This window comes from Pezoporus wallicus, unplaced genomic scaffold, assembly GCF_028554395.1.
Source record: "Pezoporus wallicus isolate ANWC-B61680 ecotype Strahan unplaced genomic scaffold, APGP_CSIRO_Pwel_v1 contig_2492, whole genome shotgun sequence".
Classification (NCBI taxonomy): Eukaryota; Metazoa; Chordata; class Aves; order Psittaciformes; family Psittacidae; genus Pezoporus; species Pezoporus wallicus.
Genome location: NW_026637796.1, coordinates 2,853,553 through 2,873,939, shown reverse-complemented (window position 1 = coordinate 2,873,939; position 20,387 = coordinate 2,853,553). Strand labels below are relative to the sequence as shown.

The 20,387-nt window shown below is 41.5% G+C and overlaps 2 protein-coding genes across 14 annotated transcripts in view; both read left to right on the top strand.

The window, feature by feature from the left end:
- CUNH4orf19 (chromosome unknown C4orf19 homolog) overlaps window positions 1–20,387 on the top strand; it is a 267,441-nt gene that overhangs the window by 125,282 nt on the left and 121,772 nt on the right. The window lies entirely within an intron of this gene.
- The window catches only part of TBC1D1 (TBC1 domain family member 1), a 92,212-nt gene continuing 84,100 nt past the window's right edge, over window positions 12,276–20,387 (top strand). For 4 of the 7 annotated variants that reach the window (XM_057407605.1, XM_057407607.1, XM_057407606.1 and 1 more), the window contains exon 1: window positions 12,277–12,811. In XM_057407605.1, coding sequence (XP_057263588.1) covers window positions 12,395–12,811 — 417 coding nt within the window. In that variant the 5' untranslated portion in view covers window positions 12,277–12,394. Of the gene's footprint in view, window positions 12,812–20,387 lie in introns of all 7 variants that reach the window. The other 3 variants (XM_057407610.1, XM_057407609.1, XM_057407608.1) reach the window with 2 other exon arrangements.

Genomic DNA, 20,387 nt, shown 5'->3' with positions numbered 1-20,387 from the left:
AGTAATTTTCAAATGTATTTATGGGAATGAAGGGCAGGGAGGATTAATGATGACATCTGAAATGTGCAAAACCACAGAGAGAGCAGCAGGCAGGATCTGTAACAGTAGCTCAACTCTTTCTTGATACTTTACTCATGATCAGTGATAACAGAAAGCCTCTTGTCTACAAAGATAATCCTTAACTAATGTTGCTGGCATGCATTCCTACAGCATATGAAGTAGGCAAATGTGCTATAATAACAGTTATAATTCAAATTTTGTTTATGAAATGTCTGGAACTATATAAAAATAGCATCTGGAGATACAACATCATTGGATAAGAATGTAGTACTTCATCCAGAGCTCACTTAAGTGAAAGGACTGCAAAACAGTTAGTATCATGCCCTTAATAAGGTACTAAACAGATTTACATGAAACAAATGACAAATAAAGACTTAGACTGTTTTACATAATAGCAATAGAAATCCATCATTATGTACAATTCATCCAGAGGGAGAAGCACAGAGGCTTTATAATGCAACTGAAGCATAATGTAGGTGCCTGCATTCAAATTCATAATCCAAAGTGTTAGTGCTTTCAACTGCTGCCCAACTATAGAGAGACTTGAACTTTGAAAGCATCTTCGGTGGAAACTTAAAACTTCGCATTTGCCTTGTGGTACTTCAAAGGGTGAACCCACAGTCACCCTTGGGCAGCCCCAAGCTGTGCCCTCACCCATGGCTAGGCACATGCAGCCTAAATCTGGACTGATATGTAATCCTACCCCAACTGGGATCCAGTGAGTAGATGCTTCTCCTTAGCCTACAAGTGAGGCTCCATTCCCCACATGTTGCCATAGCATGCCTCATACAAGCCTGTTTATCCAGGTTCTGTACAAAAGGCAATGGTGGCTTTTTCTCTGCATTTTTTGGAAGTGTGACTGAACAAAGAGCTAATGGTTAAACTGGTGTCCTTTTACATTTGCAGGATGTGGAAACCCCAGGCTGATTTCCCTCCTCAGTCTGAAGAAGTTAATGTGATGGTATGTTTTAGTTAATAGTCTACTGCCAAGAAAAACTAGCCTGTGAAGGAAAAATGAACAGAGATTTACTGAATCAGAAAAGCAAAAATTATTAGTAAGTTTGGTGCTCAGGGCTTTCACCTGAATACAGGGATTCCAGTCCCTGGAATATAGGGAAATGTTTACTTTTTACAGGCTGGAACTTATGCCCCCCTTCTGGTCCTCTTCTTGTATTCACAAATGAAACTGGGGTTTTCCCCCTGTGTAACACTTTCATCAGGAAGCAGAGAGAAGGAATGCAGTTCAATCGTCAGACCAGAAGGCTGATCGATGATTTCATGGAAGGCAGGCTGAACACTCTCAGCCATACTCAAGCTAACTAAGAAACAAACTTATCTTCCTGTATTCTGGATAAACAGATGTAACAAGACAGAGCATTTAAATACCTATCTTCAGGAAAGCGTGGATGCTGAATTGTGAGAATGCAGGACTACATCTTTTAGACCTAATAGGTGCTAAAAACACAAAGAGAAGGTGACTTTATGCACAATCCCATCTTTTGCATATCCGTATCACCTTATGCAGCTCATGAGCTATGGAACATTGAAATACCCTCCTACTGCAAGGACAGACCATATAGTTCAGTTGCAGCTTTACCACATGACTATTCAGAAGCACTCTTTTATCCATGAGAGCTGTTTTTTTCCTTGCTATCACCAGTCACACCAAAGTGTGTTCATACCTAAATGCTCTTTGTTTCACCTGGTTCATCTTAAAACTTTTTCTTGTGCATTGTTTCTAAACCTCTCCACAAACAATTTGATTTCTGTCATAGCACTGTTTTAAGTCTCTATTACCAGCACTGAAATGAATGGTCACTTACATGTACACAGCTGAACATGGTGGAGTTTACTCCAGATGCTTACTGTGACCTGTGTGTTTCTCCGCTCTATCTCAGTAGTCCTATGTTGTTCTTACTATGGCTGTTTTCATCTATTGTTGAGCTGGTGGCAGACATCAGTCTAATACTTTCTAAAACCATTGACAGATGTTGTATTTTTATTACTTGGAAAATTTTAGGTAGATAAAATTATCACAAAATGTTATACCAAAATTTACTTTCATTTTGAAGCACTCAGATAATATATTTTTACCACACCTTACTAAGTATTATAGGAATTGGTGGGATTAAACAGATAATTGGCTGTTCCTGAACAGCTTTTCAAGGTGTTTGCCAAATATAAATACTCCAGGTTTGTTTCATCTCCTATCAACTGTAAGGAAATATCTCATGCATATTTGAATGAAAAAGTCTGCTAGGCAAAGAATTAAAATATATGAGCCAGAGATAATGAGAAAAATAAGAGGGCCCTGTCAGCAAGCTCAAGCACAGTCTTATTTCTTTCCCAGCTATCAAAGAGGAGGAGGAAGAAAGGATTTGTATTTGTGATGCTCTAGCGTTGACTTCTGTTGTGGTTCAAGGATCTCCCAACCAGCAAGAAATAGTATTGTAGGATCCTTTTCTGTTTCATTACCACCTTCTGAAAGTCACCCAGTGAAGCAGCAAAAAGATCTGGTAATGTATAAGCCTTGTCTGAAGTGCTGGAGCTGTCCGAGTGGGACTGCAGTTCACTGTCTCCTAGAACATGACTAGAGTCATGTAATGCAAAGGCAGCAGGGATTGCAATGAGCAAAAGGACACACTTGTCTCAGATACTGAGGCTGGCGGGTGATAACTACAGTAAAAGCCTTGTCCTTAGCTGCAATGGTTTAAAAACTAAGACAGACATGGTTTGCAGAGAGGTGGCATTCCCATTCCTAAGGAATGTAAAGGATGTCACTAAAAGAGGCATTCATACCTATTCCCATGTATGAAGAAGCAGCAAACCATGAACTGAGTGAAGATTGGGAACAAGTGCTCGGAGGGAACTGCTGCTTCACACTTCAATTCATGTATCAACAATCAACAAGCAAGCAAAAGCCATGTAGATACAGCCACCACACACTTTGCAAGTAGGGACGTGTTTACATACCAAAATGTGACTTTTCATAATCTGGGGAAACATTGTGCTTGTGTTTGACAGCTTACTTGACTGTTTCCCTCACAGAACAGGACACATGCAGCAGCAGAGCAAATTTCCCTGAGAAAGCTCTGATTCTAGAAATATGCACAGGCTTAAAAGTAAGTACATCAGAAGTCCTACTGCCAAGATGACTTGAAATTAATTGAGTGTAAAAGTGGTTTGCAGAATGGGAATGTGAGGTACCTTGATCATCTGGAAAGAGCACTCACAGGGGAGTATTCAATTAGGTTTCCAGATACTCTTTGGCAACTTATAGACCAACTAGTGCCAACTACAGTGATTTTATATAAATATATGTATGCATGTGTGGAAGAGGTGGGAGGAAGGTGTGAGGCGATTCAGAGAAGCTGAGCCTGTGGAAGGCTGCTCCATGGGCAAGACTGGGCCCAGACCGAGTGGGACTTGACCACCTCAGGTTCCAGGTGTGGGGCTAGTTCCAGCTTTGTGAGGAAACTTCCCCCTGAGAGCGGTTCCCGCCTTACCTTCCGCGCCCGCACCTTCAGCCAACCTCCCGGGCTCACCAGGCAAGACGATAACGACATGTTTTCTGTGGGAGTTGACAGGCTCCGAGGTTGTGACAGGCACACGGGGCCGCGTCGCCGAAATGCTCCTTGAGAGGGATGAAACGGGCCGGGATAAGGGGCCTCACCTGCCCGCTGTCGCGATATGGGTACCCCCCGGTCCCCGGCAGCCCCTGTCGCGAGCTTGTCCCTCTCCACGCGGCCTGGCGGGGGACCCGCCGCCTGTTGCTATTTTCGCCCGCGCTGGCTGGGCGGGAGCGGGGAGGCGGCTACTGGCAACTGCCGGTCGTGCGGCTCGACCTCCCCCGCCCGGACCGCCGGCAGGTAGAGGCGGGGCTGCCCGTTCGGCCCCGTCCCGACCGGGGCGGACAGCAACAGGAGGCGGAGAGCAGCCCCCTGGCCGGGCCGGGCCGCCCGCGCTGCCGGTGCGCTGAGGCGCTGGTGTGGCCTCCCCTCCCCCGGCTCGTTGGCGGCTCTCTGCCCCTCGCCCCTCAGCGGGAGGTGGGCCGGCGGCGCCTGACAGCCCGCGGCTGCTGCCCGCCAAAGGCACTTCCTTGCAGCGAGCACATCCTGCGGCGGTAAGAGGCGGCCGGTCAGCCCCAGCTCCAGCTCCAGGCCTGGCGGGATGTGGCTGGGGCGGCAGTGGGGGACACAGGCTGAGGGCCGGCCCGGGGAAGCGGCGCTGGCGGGGCCGAGCCGCGTTTGGGGGGGGGGTGAGGAGAGGGAGAGCGGCTTTTAGCTTTGAGGAAGTGAAGGAGTTGAGGCGAGAAGTGAGGCACCCCGCCAAGGGGCGGCTGCGGGCTGGCGGGGCCGGGCCGGGCCGGGCCGGGCTCTGTACCCGGACCCTGAGGTGGCAGAAGGAGGCAGACCCGGCCGAAAGGAAACGGCTGCGAGGCGGGTGGAGGTCGGGGCCCCACTCCGTGCCGGCGGCGGGGATAGCGAGGGCGGACGCTCTTCCCCCTTTCCTCTCCGATGGTTCGTAACGGGCCCCCGGTGGAGTCGCAGCCTGGGAACAGTACTTGCCTGGGGCAGGACGGAGCGGGCGGGAGCGGAGCCGGGACGTTGGGGTACCGGTGCCGCGCTTCTCAGCTCACAGAGAGCTGGGAGAGCAGGTCTCTAGTCGGAGTGACCGAAAGACCTGCTTGAATTTAACGTGCCGTTCACCTGATGAGCTACCGTCTGCTTTTAGTTCTTTTTCTCACTCTTGCCTGCATCTGCCATCAATGCACAGTCGCTTAGTGTAAGTCCTCCCAGAACCTGCTCCTTATCAGAGCAACACAGCGACTCTTTCCGTAGGGGTGAAACTAACCTCTCCTACAGCAGCACGGTTGAGATTAACCTTAAAATCTCACACGCTGGCGCACTATTTTGGTGGCCCTTTAAATTCGCATACGAAATTAACACGAGAATGATCTCTTCAAACTGTGCTCACGAGAGGTATGAAACAAGTGTGGTTATTTATAGTGCAGTTTGAAAAGACTGGGAGCTTCGAACCTGTGTTTGTGCTTGGGAGAGAGGCTAATACAGCGGATCTGAACCTTTAGGAGTGCAGATGGTGGAATTTGTGTCTGCTGTTAAGCCCAGAGATTGAATGGAACATCGTGGGTAAAAATTAATAAATATATACGTCTCCCTAACAGCAAATACCTCGGAGCCAATAACTGTGATTATCCTCTTAACACTTGTAAATGCCAAAATGGAAATTCGTCACAGCTTGTTTCGTGTAAATGCTGATGGTCATAGGTAAAACGGAAAAGTAGAAATGCTGCAGGTAAGAAAAATGACAAGCTGGAAGGAATGTGAAACACATTGAGTGGTACGTGGGTGACTCAACACTTTTTTTTTCTTTATAATTTGATTAACCGAAAAGTTGGATGCAAGTATTTGGCTGTGGATATGCAATTGAATTAAAAAAAAGGTATGGCATTCAGAATGCTGTTTACCTAACAAGCTTTCTTTTACAGTGCATTGCAATGGTAGAACAGCCCAATATTGTGTCCAGGTCCATCTGAGGCTGACTCAGAAGACCTCAGTCATAAGTATATTAAGTTCTGTGGACTCTATTAGGGACATAGTTGTCAAGGGTGGGAACAGTGAGCTATTTTCTTAACTTGATAGTTGATCATAAACTTGTATGTGATTCCTACCACAAAGCCAAATGGCTTGCTCAGAGTATGTGGTAAAACATTTTTCAGGGTCGTGTCTGAAGTTGCTGAAGGCATTGAAAAGAATCTGTCATAAGTCAGCATTTAATGCATGTGTATGAAAAAAAAAAGAGGAAATTAAAAGTAATTTCTGGGGTGAATTGTTCTCTGGACTTGCACCGGCTCTTGCACACAGCAAGCCATAGCTCCAGAAGGAAACAGCAGATAATAAGTAGCTATGAGATAAAAAGAACATCTTGCAACAGAAGGCTGTGTCGTGATTCCAACTATCAGTTTCAGTTAAATAAGAACTATTTGAAAATGGAGAGCAACCTGTGTTATGGTATCTAAACTATCTTATCTAACTGTAGAAAACAGGCCAAAAAAGTTGCTTGAAACACCCCCCCCCCCAAAAAAAAAAAAAAAAAAGACGTAAAGCTTACAACTAGATGCCCCATACAACAGTGTAATGAATGATGTTGTGATAGTAGATAAGAGAGTAATTTCATACATATTGATGGAAACATAAAAGGACCACTTCTCAGCAGTGACGTATCTTGACATACCTAATACATATTCTCATTTGTGTTTTTTTATATATGTCCTGCTAGGTGGATAGAGAAGTCTGTCAGCATGAGTGAAGACAATGTAAATCTTTGTCAGGGTCAGAGAGAAGAGAGAAGTGGTATTTAGCTCTGGCTTGCATTCCAGAGCTCTGGCTGCAGGCCAGGGCTCCTCATAATCCTTAAGTAGTATGATATTTCTGCTAAAATAATCAGTGGTGGGGTGCAGTTGGTACCAGTGCCTCCAGTTCCATTTGCGAGCAGGTTTCAGCACTAAAGTTGTGCAGAGAAGAGCTGAACAAATTCGTGCTTTTTAAGACTACCTGTTTTTCACAAGACCTTGCTATATGGTTGGAAGTTTTGCTTAGCTTCTTAGAGAAGAGAAATAAAAACTGTCTTACAGAAAAAACCTGCTGTCATGTTAGCAGTCTGAGGGAGTAAGTCACAGTTGTCTCAGATGAACTGCATCTTCCTCAGATAAACTGAGGAAGCTGGGATCTTTCTGTTCAACAGTTCATAGGTCAAGTTCATTTAATCATTGAAGTGTGGAAGCTCTGACTGCTTCCTTGCTTGACACATCTTATAAACTCATCAGTTCTCCTGTGGATCCCAGCACTCCAGCTCCAGATGAATGCTACCAAATCAGGAGACAAGCTGGAGGAGAGTGAAAGATTGCTTAGCTCAGTAGTTACCTACATTCTGAACATGAGTCTGAACTTTTGGCTGCATATCTGTACTATATTTTGTCCAGAAGAAACAGCAGAAGGGTAACTCTTTACCACTGATGTAGTTTCTACTTTTTTTTCCTTTAATTTGTGTCTGTTCTTTCGGTTTAGATCAACCTCTCTCCCTTCTTTGCCTTTTTTCTGTATTTGTTTGAGTCTATCCCAAATCTACATCGTTTTTCCCCAGCTGCCAAAACCTGATTTCCAGTGCCCCACCCTCCCAGGTTAATAACACAGTCTGTTCTCTGTACCCCACAAGATTCTCCTTCCTAAACTCAAAGCTTACCTGTCCCTATCTAGCTGAATGGCACCCAGAGCCTGTATCTTGTCCTCAGTCCTTGTGATAGTCTTAAGCTGAGTTTTGAGGAGTGCCATCTTGCATGATGCACAGCTTCTTAGACAAGTACCTGGGGTTCAGAATGGCAGAAGTACTAATTTTTGTATCTGTCCCGCCATCACCTTGACTTCTCTCTGAAGGCATTCCTCTCAGTTTCTGGTGACATTAAATATGAGAATACAACTTAATTTGGGAGAAGAAGAGCCTGATGAAAAACACTATCAGATTTTGCTACAGGGCTGTCAGTGTAGTGTTGCGTGCTTTCTAAGACTGCTCCCTGTTTATGGGAAGTGGCTGGGTTAATCACAGTGAAAGAGAAGTTGGGGACAAAGAGCACACGTATGTTCCTATGTATATTTTTCACATTAGTGAGTCGGTCTGGTGTCTCCTAGTATAGAAGGTGGGGTAAAATTTATTAGCATGCTTTATGTAAATATCACATGTGCTACAGTTTGCCTGGCTGTTTTTATGCTGATGGAGCAAATATAGATAAATTGAAGCAGGCTAAACAGTGGCAAAATTAAGATACAGTTTGGAGAATATTAGCATTTCTCAGACAGCAGCAAAGCTGTTAGCTGAGGAGTGCCCTTCAAGCTCTTCTCAGCTCCGAGTGCAAGAGCAAGGGAAATAGAATCATAGAATAGGGTTAGAAGGGACCTTAAGATCATCTAGTTCCAACCCCCCTGCCATGGGCAGGGACACCTCACACTAAACCATGTCAATCAAGGCTCTGTCTGACCTGGCCTTGAACACAGACAGGGATGGAGCATTCACAACTTCCCTGGGCAGCCCATTCCAGTGCCTCACCAACCTTACAGTAAAGAATTTCTTCCTTATATCCAATCTAAACTTCCCCTGTTTAAGTTTTAACCCGTTACCCTTTTCTTGTATCACTACAGGCCCTAATGAAGAGTCCCTCCCCAGCATCCCTATAGCCCCCCTTCAGATACTGGAAAGCTGCTATGAGGTTCCCACGCAGCCTTCTCTTCTCCAAGCTGAACAGCCCCAACTTTCTCAGCCTATCTTCATATGGGAGGTGCTCCAGTCCCCGATCATCCTCGTGGCCCTTCTCTGGACTTGTTCCAACAGCTCCATGTCCTTTTTATGTTGAGAACACCAGAACTGTATTCAATACTCCAAGTGAGGTCTCACAGGAGCAGAGTAGACGGGCAGGATCACCTCCTTTGACCTGCTGGTCACGCTCCTTTTGATGCAGCCCAGGACGGTTGGCTTTCTGGGCTGTGAGCACACATTGCCTGCTCATGTTCATTTTCCCATCGACCAACACCCCCAAGTCCTTCTCTGCAGGGCTGCTCTGAATCTCTTCTCTGCCCAACCTGTATCTGTGCCTGGAATTGATCTGACCCAGGTGTAGGACCTTACACTTGTCATGGTTAAACTTCGTAAGGTTGGCATCAGCCGACCTCACATCCCTCAGAAGATGCTGATGGAAGGGAGAAAGAGGAGCTGTCCCAGTTAGTCTGTGAGAACTGGGAGAACAACGGAAGTCATTCAGCCTGTGTGCAAAGCCAAGTCTGGCAATCTTCTCCCAGCCCAGAATAACTGAGCTGAATGGCAATTAAAGTTGTCAACAGAAGATCAAAGTTTAGGTGGAAATAAACAAGTGGGTGGCTTTATTTTTATTCTTTTTCTATTCTCTCTTGGATTAAAGGCAAAATAAGCATTTGCTTTAAAGAAGCTGTGAATTAATCAGTGAGACACTTGGAAGCCTACTGTACTAATATGGGTAGTAAACAGGTACAGCACCTGCAGCCAAGTTTTAAAGAGGATGAACTGAGTGGTGGCAACCAGACATGGGCGAAGGTGCCAAAATTCCAAGTGGTGGAGTTGGGGGAGACGTGAACGGGTCAGAGCACAGACACTCTTCAGTCATAATGTGTGCTTAATTTTATGGCTGGGAATAGGCCTGTTAAGATGTACAGAACTATTTTTAGGTCTATATTAGTCATGTACATAAATACTTCATGGTCTGGAAGTAAAACCTAGTCCTTGGTGTAAACTTAAAGGACATTAACTCTGGCAGCATGAAATTGGTGTAATCTCTGATGGCCTTTGCATGTAAATTAGGATAAGGATGACAGGAGGAGTAAACAAGGAAAGAATGGCTGGAGAAGGGAGAAGAAACATGCAGAACAGTAGCGTACAGAACGATATGGGTTAGATAATGAGACCTTTTGATACTGCTAAATTAGTGCCCTGAGAAACTGCACTTTTAGCCTCTCTTAATGTTGGGAAAGAAAATAAAACACTAGCATTCTGACTTCTAGTTAGTTGCTTTGATTTAGTATGAACTGCTTTTCTTTAGAAATAATACATACAGACATAGGAGTATTTATGCTGTTGACTTTGTAAGGTGTTTATTTTGTTTGAGAGGTGAATGCCAAGAAGTTTTGCATTTATGTTAAATACATTCCAGCAGCACAGTGTTTGTTTAAGTATGACAGAGTATCAAACTAATTTTCTTACATACTGGTCAGTCCTTAGAGTCAGCACGCAAAGTAATATATTGTGATATTTATTAATATTTGAGGCTGCAGTGCCTTGCAGGTCTGGAGTAAAAGAGCATGGTAGATGGTGGTAATCCAAATGAAACTTCTCTTCCTTGAAAAGTTGATTTAAAAAACAGGATGACTGTTGTATTTTTACTTGCATTTTATTTAATGGCATTTTTTACAAAAGAGTTCTGAGAAATATGGTTACAAAAGGTACGTGGCTAATAGGTTATCACCCATGTAGGAGCTCGCTTCTCCTGGTTTTAGCTAAGAATGAAGGGTTTTTATGTTTTCTTACCCTGAGTTTATTGTATATGCCACTAAATACCGAGAACACTAAAAGCTACAAACCTTGTGTTTTGGACTACACACCATTGTAGCTAAGAATGATCATGATCTTCCCTGCAGTTGCAGAGCTATTTTTCATTGTTACAGTTAAGAAGAAAATAATTTGTAATATTTTGTCAAAGAAGAAGAGACCACTTTGGTTCCTGACAGATGCAAAACTATAATGAGAATTGTGTTTAGCAGTCTATGTTGATCAGGTATTAAAAATGCTTTGTGAAGCTGCTATCCCATATGCTTTGATGCATTTATATTCATCTTAAAGATGGTTATTTTCTTGCTTGCTTGTGAAACAAAAAAGAAAAAGAGTTGTCGTATAATTGAAACGCGGCATCCAAATTCTGGATTTTCATTGCCTTTTTCCCCCACACCTCCCTCATCTCTCTCTCCCCTTCCCCTCCAGGTTCATAAAAAGGCTTTTGAAGAAATTTTTCTACACACCTAGAAAGCTACTTACAATAATTTCTTCAAATAGTGTCTTTAAAACCTGCATTATTGTATTCTCTTGCTAAATTTGTCATCCTTGGGAGTGGTAATGTTGCCACAGAGTTCATTTGTCAAAAGATGCAGAAGTTCCAAACCAGTAAATGTACCCAACCCCAGGGTTTCTGCAGTTCTCTTGCTTTTACAGTTTGCCATTTACTATAGAAACACTTTCCCCCATGTGGACATTTGTAAATTGGTTGTATTTTAAAACCTTGTTTAGTTCAAAATGAATTTCCATCTTAAATTTCCTTTCATTTTCAACAAGGTGAAACACTGTTAAAAACTCAGCTTGAAAATATTTTATAAGGACAAATAAAGGACACAGTTTGATGAAAACTCACGAGAAAAATACTGCTATTTTTGATCATGCTTGTAGATGAAGACACGAAATATTGTTGCCACAGTAAACAGATGCCATTTATTAAATACTTGTTCAAATATAATTGAAAGTGTTTCATAAGGAGTTCTTCAGACTGCTCATGTTGTTTTTAATAGGTCTTTTCATGGGAAATTCTCAGAAGGCCGAGGGTAAACTAGTGTCATGGAATTTAAACACAGGCAATTACAGGCCTGTCAGCTTCTCATCAGTCTCACACAAAAATAATGTAACAGCTGAAAGCCAGGTTCAATTAATGAGGACTTAAAACACATGCCAATCTACATTTTCATAGACTATATTTTGCAAAATGAAATTGACAGATAAATGCAGTTATTGGATTTTGTTACTAAACCAACTAATATGTAGTAACAGCAGTGGTGGTACTATATGTTGGGTATAACAGGGTTGTATGTAACTTGGTTCCATTTGGTATTTTATGAAATGAAAATGATACAACATCAATGTGACACACATTAAGTATTCCTGGCTGGCTGACAGGCCTCAAAATGTAATCATGAGTTGTGAATCATCATGTTTTTTTAGTGAGATGCTGTAAAGATTGTTGCTTATCTCTGCTATCTGGTAGCTTTATCAGCAGTCAGTCAGTTGACTGCTACTAGCTTTTCCAGATGAAGATTTCTGGGGTGTTATTTAATGAAAAAGTCTGTTTGGTAACAGCCCATGATCACTTGGCAAAGTACCCAAGGAAACAACCCCATGTTAGTAGCCAAAGTCAAAATTGTCTACCTATGAACAAGGAAGATGACCTTCCTCCCTCCCCAAATGTGAATGTGTCTTAGCAAGCACTGACTTCAACTGTCCTGAAGGTCAGAAAAGCTCAGCTGAGTTTTTTCTGTGATAATAGGATTGAAACAGGCCAGTGTGATCCATGTACCTCTGCCATGAGACAGACACAGGTTAGAAAGAATGTGTGGTTTTGAGTCTGGTTACTTACTAGGTGGTTTAGCAAGAGTTGTAAAGCAACTTTTAAATTAGGACTGACTTTTTTTTTTAAGCAATGAATTTATTACTGTTATGTTTGTTGGATCTGAAATGATAAGGTCCAATGTAGGGGAAATGTGCTGAATAGGTCATGGTAGAGGATCAGTATGTCTCTTCTGATGTTATCAAATATTTGTGTTACTACCAGTTCATTTGTAATAGGGTTCCACCACCTACATAACTATTTCTTTTCCTTACAGAAATCTTCTGTTCCTTAATCAAAGAACCATACAGAAGTCATTCCATGGAACTGAAATATTGATGAATTAGTCCAGGTTCCGTAAAGGACTGTAAAATGGAGCCAATTACATTCAAAGTAAAGAAGCACCACATATCAAATGATTTCTCAGCAAGTTTCAGACTCCAGCTTGTTGGTTCTCTGCCAGTGCATTCCCTAACCACCATGTCAATGCTGCCTTGGATTGTGGCAGAGATCCGGATGCTCAGTGCAAAGGCTTCCAAAGAAGAACCTAGTGTCAGCCAAATCCGACTGTATGTTTCACCAGAGAGTTTGCGATGTGAACCAGACACTGGGAAAATCCAGCAGTGGGACCCTTTGAATTATTCAGATTTGTTTGAATACAAGCCACAGCATGTCCACAAACTGATACACAACAGCCATGATCCAAGCTACTTTGCTTGTCTGATAAAGGATGGAGCAGCAAGTCATCAAAGTATCTGCTATGTATTTAAAGCTGACGATCAGACAAAAGTAAGTAAAAAGAAAAAAAACACCAGAGCAAGCAGCACTGGAGTTGCTTTTGTGCTGTTTGAAACTTTTCACTACAGTGTAAGATCTTAAGCTTGTATTTACAATTAGAGATTGGATCTCACTAAAATGTACTGACAAGCGTCACTTTACTTGATGTTACTGGTTCCATTGAGTTTGAACTGTACAATATGTGAAGTGAAAGGTGTATAAATATCTTCTACAGAATCAGAGCCTGAATTTCATCAGCTTAAAAAACACTCACATTTGGGATATGGGCTGAAATCTTTTCCCTCGTGTCAGTGAGAGTTTTTCTGTTGATGTCACTAGGGCTAGGATTTCACCCTTGAGTCACTGTGAACTTTATCTAATCCTACAGTCAGACCTCTCAAATTTCTGTTTTCCTGAGTTGAGACCTACGTGACTGGGAAATAGAGATAGCTCCTTTCTCAGAAGGAGGAATGGGTAAGGTGGATCTTTGGTATGTAGGATACCTCCAACCACAGGACACTGTGGAAACCTCTTCCTAGCTCTGTAATCCAGAGCCTCGTGAGAGGTGTTGGAGGATGAGAGACCGACCACACTGCAGTGTTGTGACTGTGACATGCAGGCTTGCTGCTGCATGGTGTGAGACAGGAGTTTGGTGTGCATGTTGCATGCTGTGGGTGAGATTTGTCTCAGTCTGCATTTCTTAGGAACAAGTTGTGTCCTTGCTGAAAAGGTGGAAAAATAGTCTCTTCTTTTGTTTGAGGCCACTGTGAGACAGTAACTCTCATAACGTGAGTAGGATTTGGCAAAAAGCTGCTGTGACCTATTGGGGACAAACCAGTGACATATCCTTCACCTCTTGAGTGCAGACTGTAGTTATAATGTTGGAAAACAGCCTATTACTACATGCTGCTTGCTTTACTCATAGGAGATGTCCTGCTGAAGCACCGTGAAGGTATTATGTGTATATACACCACACATGGGATTTATGCCAACCTGCGCAATCGAAAAACATTGTACGGTTCCAAATCCTACGGTCTCGAGCTTAGAGCTCAAAACATATGGAAACAGGTTTAGTTAAATCCACCCCAGATAAAAAGTCAGTTCCGGTAAATTAGAAGGCAAATATGTTGTAGATCGATCATAAGCATTCAAGTGAGAAATCCTGTCAAGTTAATACCAAATTTGTATATGTAAGGGAGCAGAAATAAGGAATAGATGTTTCAGAACTTGGCATTGAATAAATACATTGGTAAATGCATTTTGCCGTTTTCTCATGCACTTATTTTTGCTCTTGATTTTGCAGGATTATGGTGAGTACACAGCACTGATCATCCCTGGTGCATTTTCTTTTGCAACAAAGGATTGAAGTACTGTTCCCTAGACATGTTTGAAATTAGAGATAACAAAATAAGTCTCCTGTTAAATTTGCAGCTGTGTCTACATCTTTTTGGAGAAAACACCCAGAATTTTTGAGGCCTATTTTAACTACTTAGTCATAGGTTCGCACAGCTCTGTGTCCTTTCAAAAACTACCCTCCACCTGGGCTCTTAACTTGCCTTGATTGCAAGGGTTGTTTCTCCTGACTTTTTTGCAGGCTAGGTTCCTCATTAGGAGGTAGACATCTAATTGGCATTTGTGGATCTATGTTTTAACAAAATGATAACGGGCATGTCAAGTGTTCTTCTCATCTTCTAAAATGAAGCCCTGCCAGTTTTACTTAAATTCAGTGTGATTTCTGATTAATCTTACCTTTAAGTAAATCAGTTATGCTTTATAGGGTGTTGTTACTGTGCCCTGAGTTGTTGTTGTGTAATGCGTTTTAGCTAATCGGTACTTCTATATTTATCAAGAGAGATGAAATGATGTTACCTGTTTTGCAGATACCCAATTTGCAAGCATAGGAGTGCACTGTATACCTTTGTTACAAACTGAGCTGTTTGTTAAAAGTGAGTGAGTTAGGATGAAGAATTTAACACTATGTTGCTGCAGCTTATGTTTAGTTTCAGAAGAAACAAATTTTAGAAATTGGACCTTTGCCACCTATGTGACACAGCAGACTCTCATGAACTCTTTACCCAGTAGTCTTAGACATCCAAACTTAGGTGACAATTGCACTTAGTCTATTTCTCTCTTTTTTTTTTTTTTTTCTGGGGGGGGGGAAGGGGGAAGGAGCATGGGCATGACAACCCAGCAAAACAACAGCAGCCAAACAAACCCCAAACAACTGGTTTTACAATTAAAATAATTCTGTAGACTACAGGAGTTACAGTTCTTTGTATCTGCATAGATAAATCTGTAGTAGGGCTGTATTTGGTAGAGTTCTCACGTTAGGGCAGGTCTGACTCAGAATTTGGAGTGAAAGATACTTTGTGGCTTTACAAATTCTGAATATATTCCCACCTTAGGGTAAATAGAATTAAAGAGGACAGAGGGGTGTCTGTTGGAGGAGTGGGAAGATTAGTATGTTAAGACGAAAGTAGGTGAGTAGAAGACTAAACAGCTAAGGCCTTTGAAGAGGAGTACGAGAGACTTGAAGTTCCTTCAGACAGATGAATAGCACTGGAGGTGGTAGAAAGGTAGAAATCCAGGATTGCTCAGGCTTTTAGCATCAGCACTGCAGATAGACAGGAGTTCATTAACTATAGTCCATTACCTGTGGTTTTATTGAGAACATATTGAGCAAGAACATACACTTGATTAATGAGGGGTTAGCTTGCTGTTTAATATGAAAGCATTTTGTTAACGGGAAATGATTTCTTTTCCTGGGTAATATTTAGCTAAAAAATGATAGGGTGTGGGAACATGTAATGTTTTTTCTAGATATGAATACAGGACTGCGGACTGTTAGGTTCATTGTTGCTCCATTACCAGTATGTTCACTTTAGAAAAGAAATCAGTAGACAGGTAATTAACACTAAATAATGTCAGGATTCTTTGTAAGAAATTCTTTGTTCTATTCCTCCTCAGAAATGAAAGAAAAGGCAGAGCACCACTGTGGTCTTTGTCTTCATTCTGTAGTATCTTGTATAATTATTTCCATTGGATCATCATGTCAGTGTACGGCTCACTTTCCCTGCTGGTGCAGCAGTAAATAGGAGAGGATGTAAGAAGTTTCCTGTCAGACTGCTCCTTTGCACATTACTTGAAAACAAGCACGTGGATATAGAGATCATTCCACTCCACTTAGTACTAGAAGGATGGTTTTACACTGCATAGGGAGAGCTTTTATGGGTTAAAGTTACCTTTCTAAGCAGATCTGTTGGATATGGGATATGGAGCTTTCCTTCCTTCTCTATGCATAACTTCAGTAAGTTACAGATAGTGGAGTGTTTTATCCCTTCACCCTCATTTTGTGGAAGTTTTGATGACTGAGTAATTTCTGCCTGAGGGTGGGGCTGAAGCATTAATACCCTGCTGTTGAGCTGTTTGATTACAACAGTAATCTCACCTTTTGTTAGAGGTCTTCATTTTCTGGGTCTAATTGCTTTAACAGTTACTATGTTTTTTAAACAACCTTCACCTACTTTTGTGAGGGACTTACACACTTAAGTAGATCATGCTGTATTACCTGGAATGCAGTACTTCTTATTACATGTTGTGATCTGATTATGTGCTGGAGAAGCTGGTTTCAGATAATCAACACGTAGCTCCCTGTGAGCTGCACAGAACTGATGTGAGTGAACTTCACATTATTTATCTATAAAAGGAATGGCAGGGCCCAGTGAACTCCAGAGCAGTTGTTGTGAGGCTTAGCTTCATGACTGAGGATTGTTACACAACTTGTTTTTACATTAGGCTCTAAGATGTGGCCTCACTAAGTATCTCATTTTTAATAGTACCATTTCCCTTTCAGAAAAGAATTCAGGCAATTAAAGATAATTTTAAAGATAGAGGTAATCTTTTCCTACTGTATTTTACTGCTTGATGAGTCTAAGAAGATTAAAACTGTCTGTTCTTTTGCAAAAAAGCATAAAACGCTGAAACAAAATGAGGAAACTGGACTTATTTCAGTGCAGCTGAGAGCTTAATTTGGCTGGTTTCTGCCTCCTGTTTGTATTCACCTTTGTTTTTTTCTGATGAAATCTACATAAATGCAAACTGCTAATACTGCAGTCTCGCCTGTCTCCCAAGTGCTAACTGCAGAAATTAATGTTAAAAAAAAACAAGAAAACACCGCACCCCACTCACCCACCAAAAAAAAAAAAAAAAAAAAAGAAACAAAACCCAAACAATAAAAAACAGAAGAAAAAAAAAATTAGCAGAAAAAATGAAACATCAAATACACAATTGTGCACATACATAGCCTGGTATATAAAGTAGGTCAAAGTTTAGCTGTGTAAGTCTTAATAGCATGTCCTATGTAATTCGAACAGCCAGCTGTGCTTTGGACACTCTCACAATTAATCAGGATTTATACTTCTCCTGAGCCTAGAGCATAACTGTGACTAGACCAGCTCTATCCTGGGATCTATTCAAAGGATTCATGTATGTGAACTCTTCTTTCAGGGTGCTTTAGTGGACAACGAACCTGTCCCTAGCAGCATTGTCCCAAGCCTTTATGGGGCTCTTGTCAGACCGTAGAGCGACTTTGTGCCACCCTGGCTCAGCTAAGTGCTCCTGTTTCACCCTTATTTTACAAGAAATAGTGTGTGATTTCCCTCAACCTCATCTATGATTGCTACACGGAGGAAGTCATTTGTGCAATACCAATGCTGTTTCCTGACTTAGAGATAAAGTCTTACCAAGGAAGATGAAATTAATGGTTTGTAAGGAGATGCCTATTCCCATTCTTACAGTGGCAGCAACATGAAATTATATTTTCTTGTGATTTCTTCCATTTTCTAAATCATGCAGAAATTTCTGCTACAGAATGACTGATTAGTATAAGATTCTGTATCAGATGACACTGTTAGCGAATTTTTCAACTTAAATAATAGTGAAAGTATCTATGTGTTACTTATGCTGCCATGGGCACTTCATTTTAGAGCCAGAGTTCACACCAAGATTATTTATTGTTCCTTCACTTTTTCTGTTAGGGATTGTACCAGATATACAAAACAGTGGAACTGAGGCAAAAATCTCAGTAGCGGATTTGTGACCAAGCTTCTGACCTGACTGGTAACCATTCCTTTTGTCTGACAAGGTCTGATAGTTACAGCCTATGAAGTCCAGTACAGGCAATTGGAGCCATAATATTAAAGCATTCTCCAAAGTCAGTTTCCTTCCGAAACTTCCTCTTCACATAGCGAAGAGCTTCCTTGCATATCTCCAAAGAGAAGCTCACTCTTAACATCTTCTTCACCCAGTCTGAGTGCAGCTTTTCCTCTAGTTTCATGTTGCACTGTGGTATCACTCAATGGGGCAGTTCAGAGCAATTTAAATATTCCAAAATATTGTGACCATCTTCCTAAACTTTGCAAGAGTTTGGTGATGCTGTAGTCTTCCAATTTGATTGAAAAGCTTGAAGATAACTTACTGTGGAAAACTGATGTGAAAATTTGGGTATTCTTTCAGTCCACACAGTTCTCAAAGTACACTGTTGGTCTTGAGATGAGAGGCTATGTCTATCAACACATTACCCCAGCACTAAACATATTAAATTCCTTCTCTTCACAAGTGGTAACAATAACAAAATAGGTTACAGCAAAGTTATTCAGCTCACCTTACTGTAGTGCAGTAAAGTCTGCCTTCTGCAAAGGTGTCAAATGCAATACACACAAAGTAAGTGAATGGGTCTCCTCACCACCTTGGAGCCTAAGCCTAGTCAGACCTGCATCTTCAAGCCGACTCACAGCCACAGAAATTTCTGGGCAAGTAAAAAAGAAAGTGGGAGTTGCACCTGTGAGAAAGTTCTGAGTGAGAAAGAAAATGAGTCTAGAAACCCAGGTTGCATATACATAATGAAGAGTATAAAAAGTACTGTTTGATCTATAGTAACACTGGATATTAAGCTGAATTTATGATACTACAAAGAGCAGTAATTAATGATAAAGGAACTCCAGTGTATTTCCAGCAGTTACCCACTGCTGTGGTTTGCTGAAATTAAATTAAGACTAGGGGTTTGAAAGAATGCTGCGTTATTGACTTCCAAGCGCAAGTCAGCCTAATCTTGATTTAGTAGATGGTTTTTATTTTGATTAATGATTTTAAGGAATATAATGTATGCACGCTTATGATGTTTTTAAATTAATTTTGTGGGTACATGGCACAATGATATTTGTATGCAATTTAAAGCCAGAAAGCACATTTTTCTGGGGAGGAGGGGAGAGGAGGGAGTGGAACTGCTTTGAAAAAGAACAGTTTTAATAAAATATCAGTCTTACTTAATACAGTGTTAGTTTTCATGGCACACAGTACAATAACATATTGAGGACAGTGTAACTTAGCTCATGAAAGAGAGCATTCAGAGTGTGTACAATCTGTTTTTAGACATGTGGGAAGATAGCTTTTGTCAAATATATGAATAAACAAAGGTTATATCTGTCATGTATGTTAGTACAATCTCTCCAGACAGACTCAGGAGTGGTTCTGGCATGAATCAGATTATAGGACTGGGTCCTACATCACTGATTTTCCTGAAGACTAGTAAAACCAAAACCTTCCTATTTTCCCTGCTTCACAAGTTTCTCTGAAAAGCTTGGTCTTTAGCTCACTTGGATCTATTTAAACGTTCATATTCAGGCAGTTGTATTTTTTTTTTTTCCAGATTCTAAAATGGCCCTAATTTGTCAAATTCAAGCCGTCCACATTGAAATATGAAGATATCAATTCATAAATTATGATACTGAGTAATCACCTTCCTGAAATAGCTCATTATTTTTCCATACAATTGGCTTTTTATTTAGAGTTTTGCCTACATTGGGCTGATATTTATCTGTGCCCTCAAGGTCATCAGATGTGGGTTCTCTGGCTGTAGTGGAGCAGAAAACCAAAGCAGAGGAGGCATATATAACTGCTTATTTACTTTAGCCGCACAATCTCCCATCCTGTTATATGTCAAAGTGAATTAACAGTAACAAATCACTGTTGTAAAACCAGTGCTTTCCCTTGCCCAGTGCAGGCACTGTTGTTATATATTTCTGGGGTTTTTTACCCTCTCTGTGGACATCAAGTGATGGTAAGGACTGTGGGAAATATTTGCCTAAAGAATGATTTGTGTGACTGGACAAATACAGGCTTAAATGGATATGTGTGTCTGCCCTAAAGGTTGATAATCAAGGATCCGATACAAGGATTGAGTGGATAATGCTGGTTTATACTTGGTTTGTCCTTTGTATGAAACTGCTGGTTGATGTGGACTTTCTTATTTCCCACCCTCCCCCCACTTTTCCCAGAGTGACAGTAATTGAGATCTATTGCTGGTCATAAAAACAGCTTCGCTGCCAGTGATTCCTCTTGCATTGGGTTAAATTTGATCCTTCTACATGAGTGATTAAATGCTTTGCATTTGCAAGCTTCTCGTTTCAGCCTTTAAAAGAACCCCACAAAGCTAGTTTCACACGTGCAGAATGTGCTTAAAAATTGCATTCTTAGTAACCATGATCCACTGTGGCTTGTTGAGTTGTTTTGTTGCTGGTATGCTGTGCTT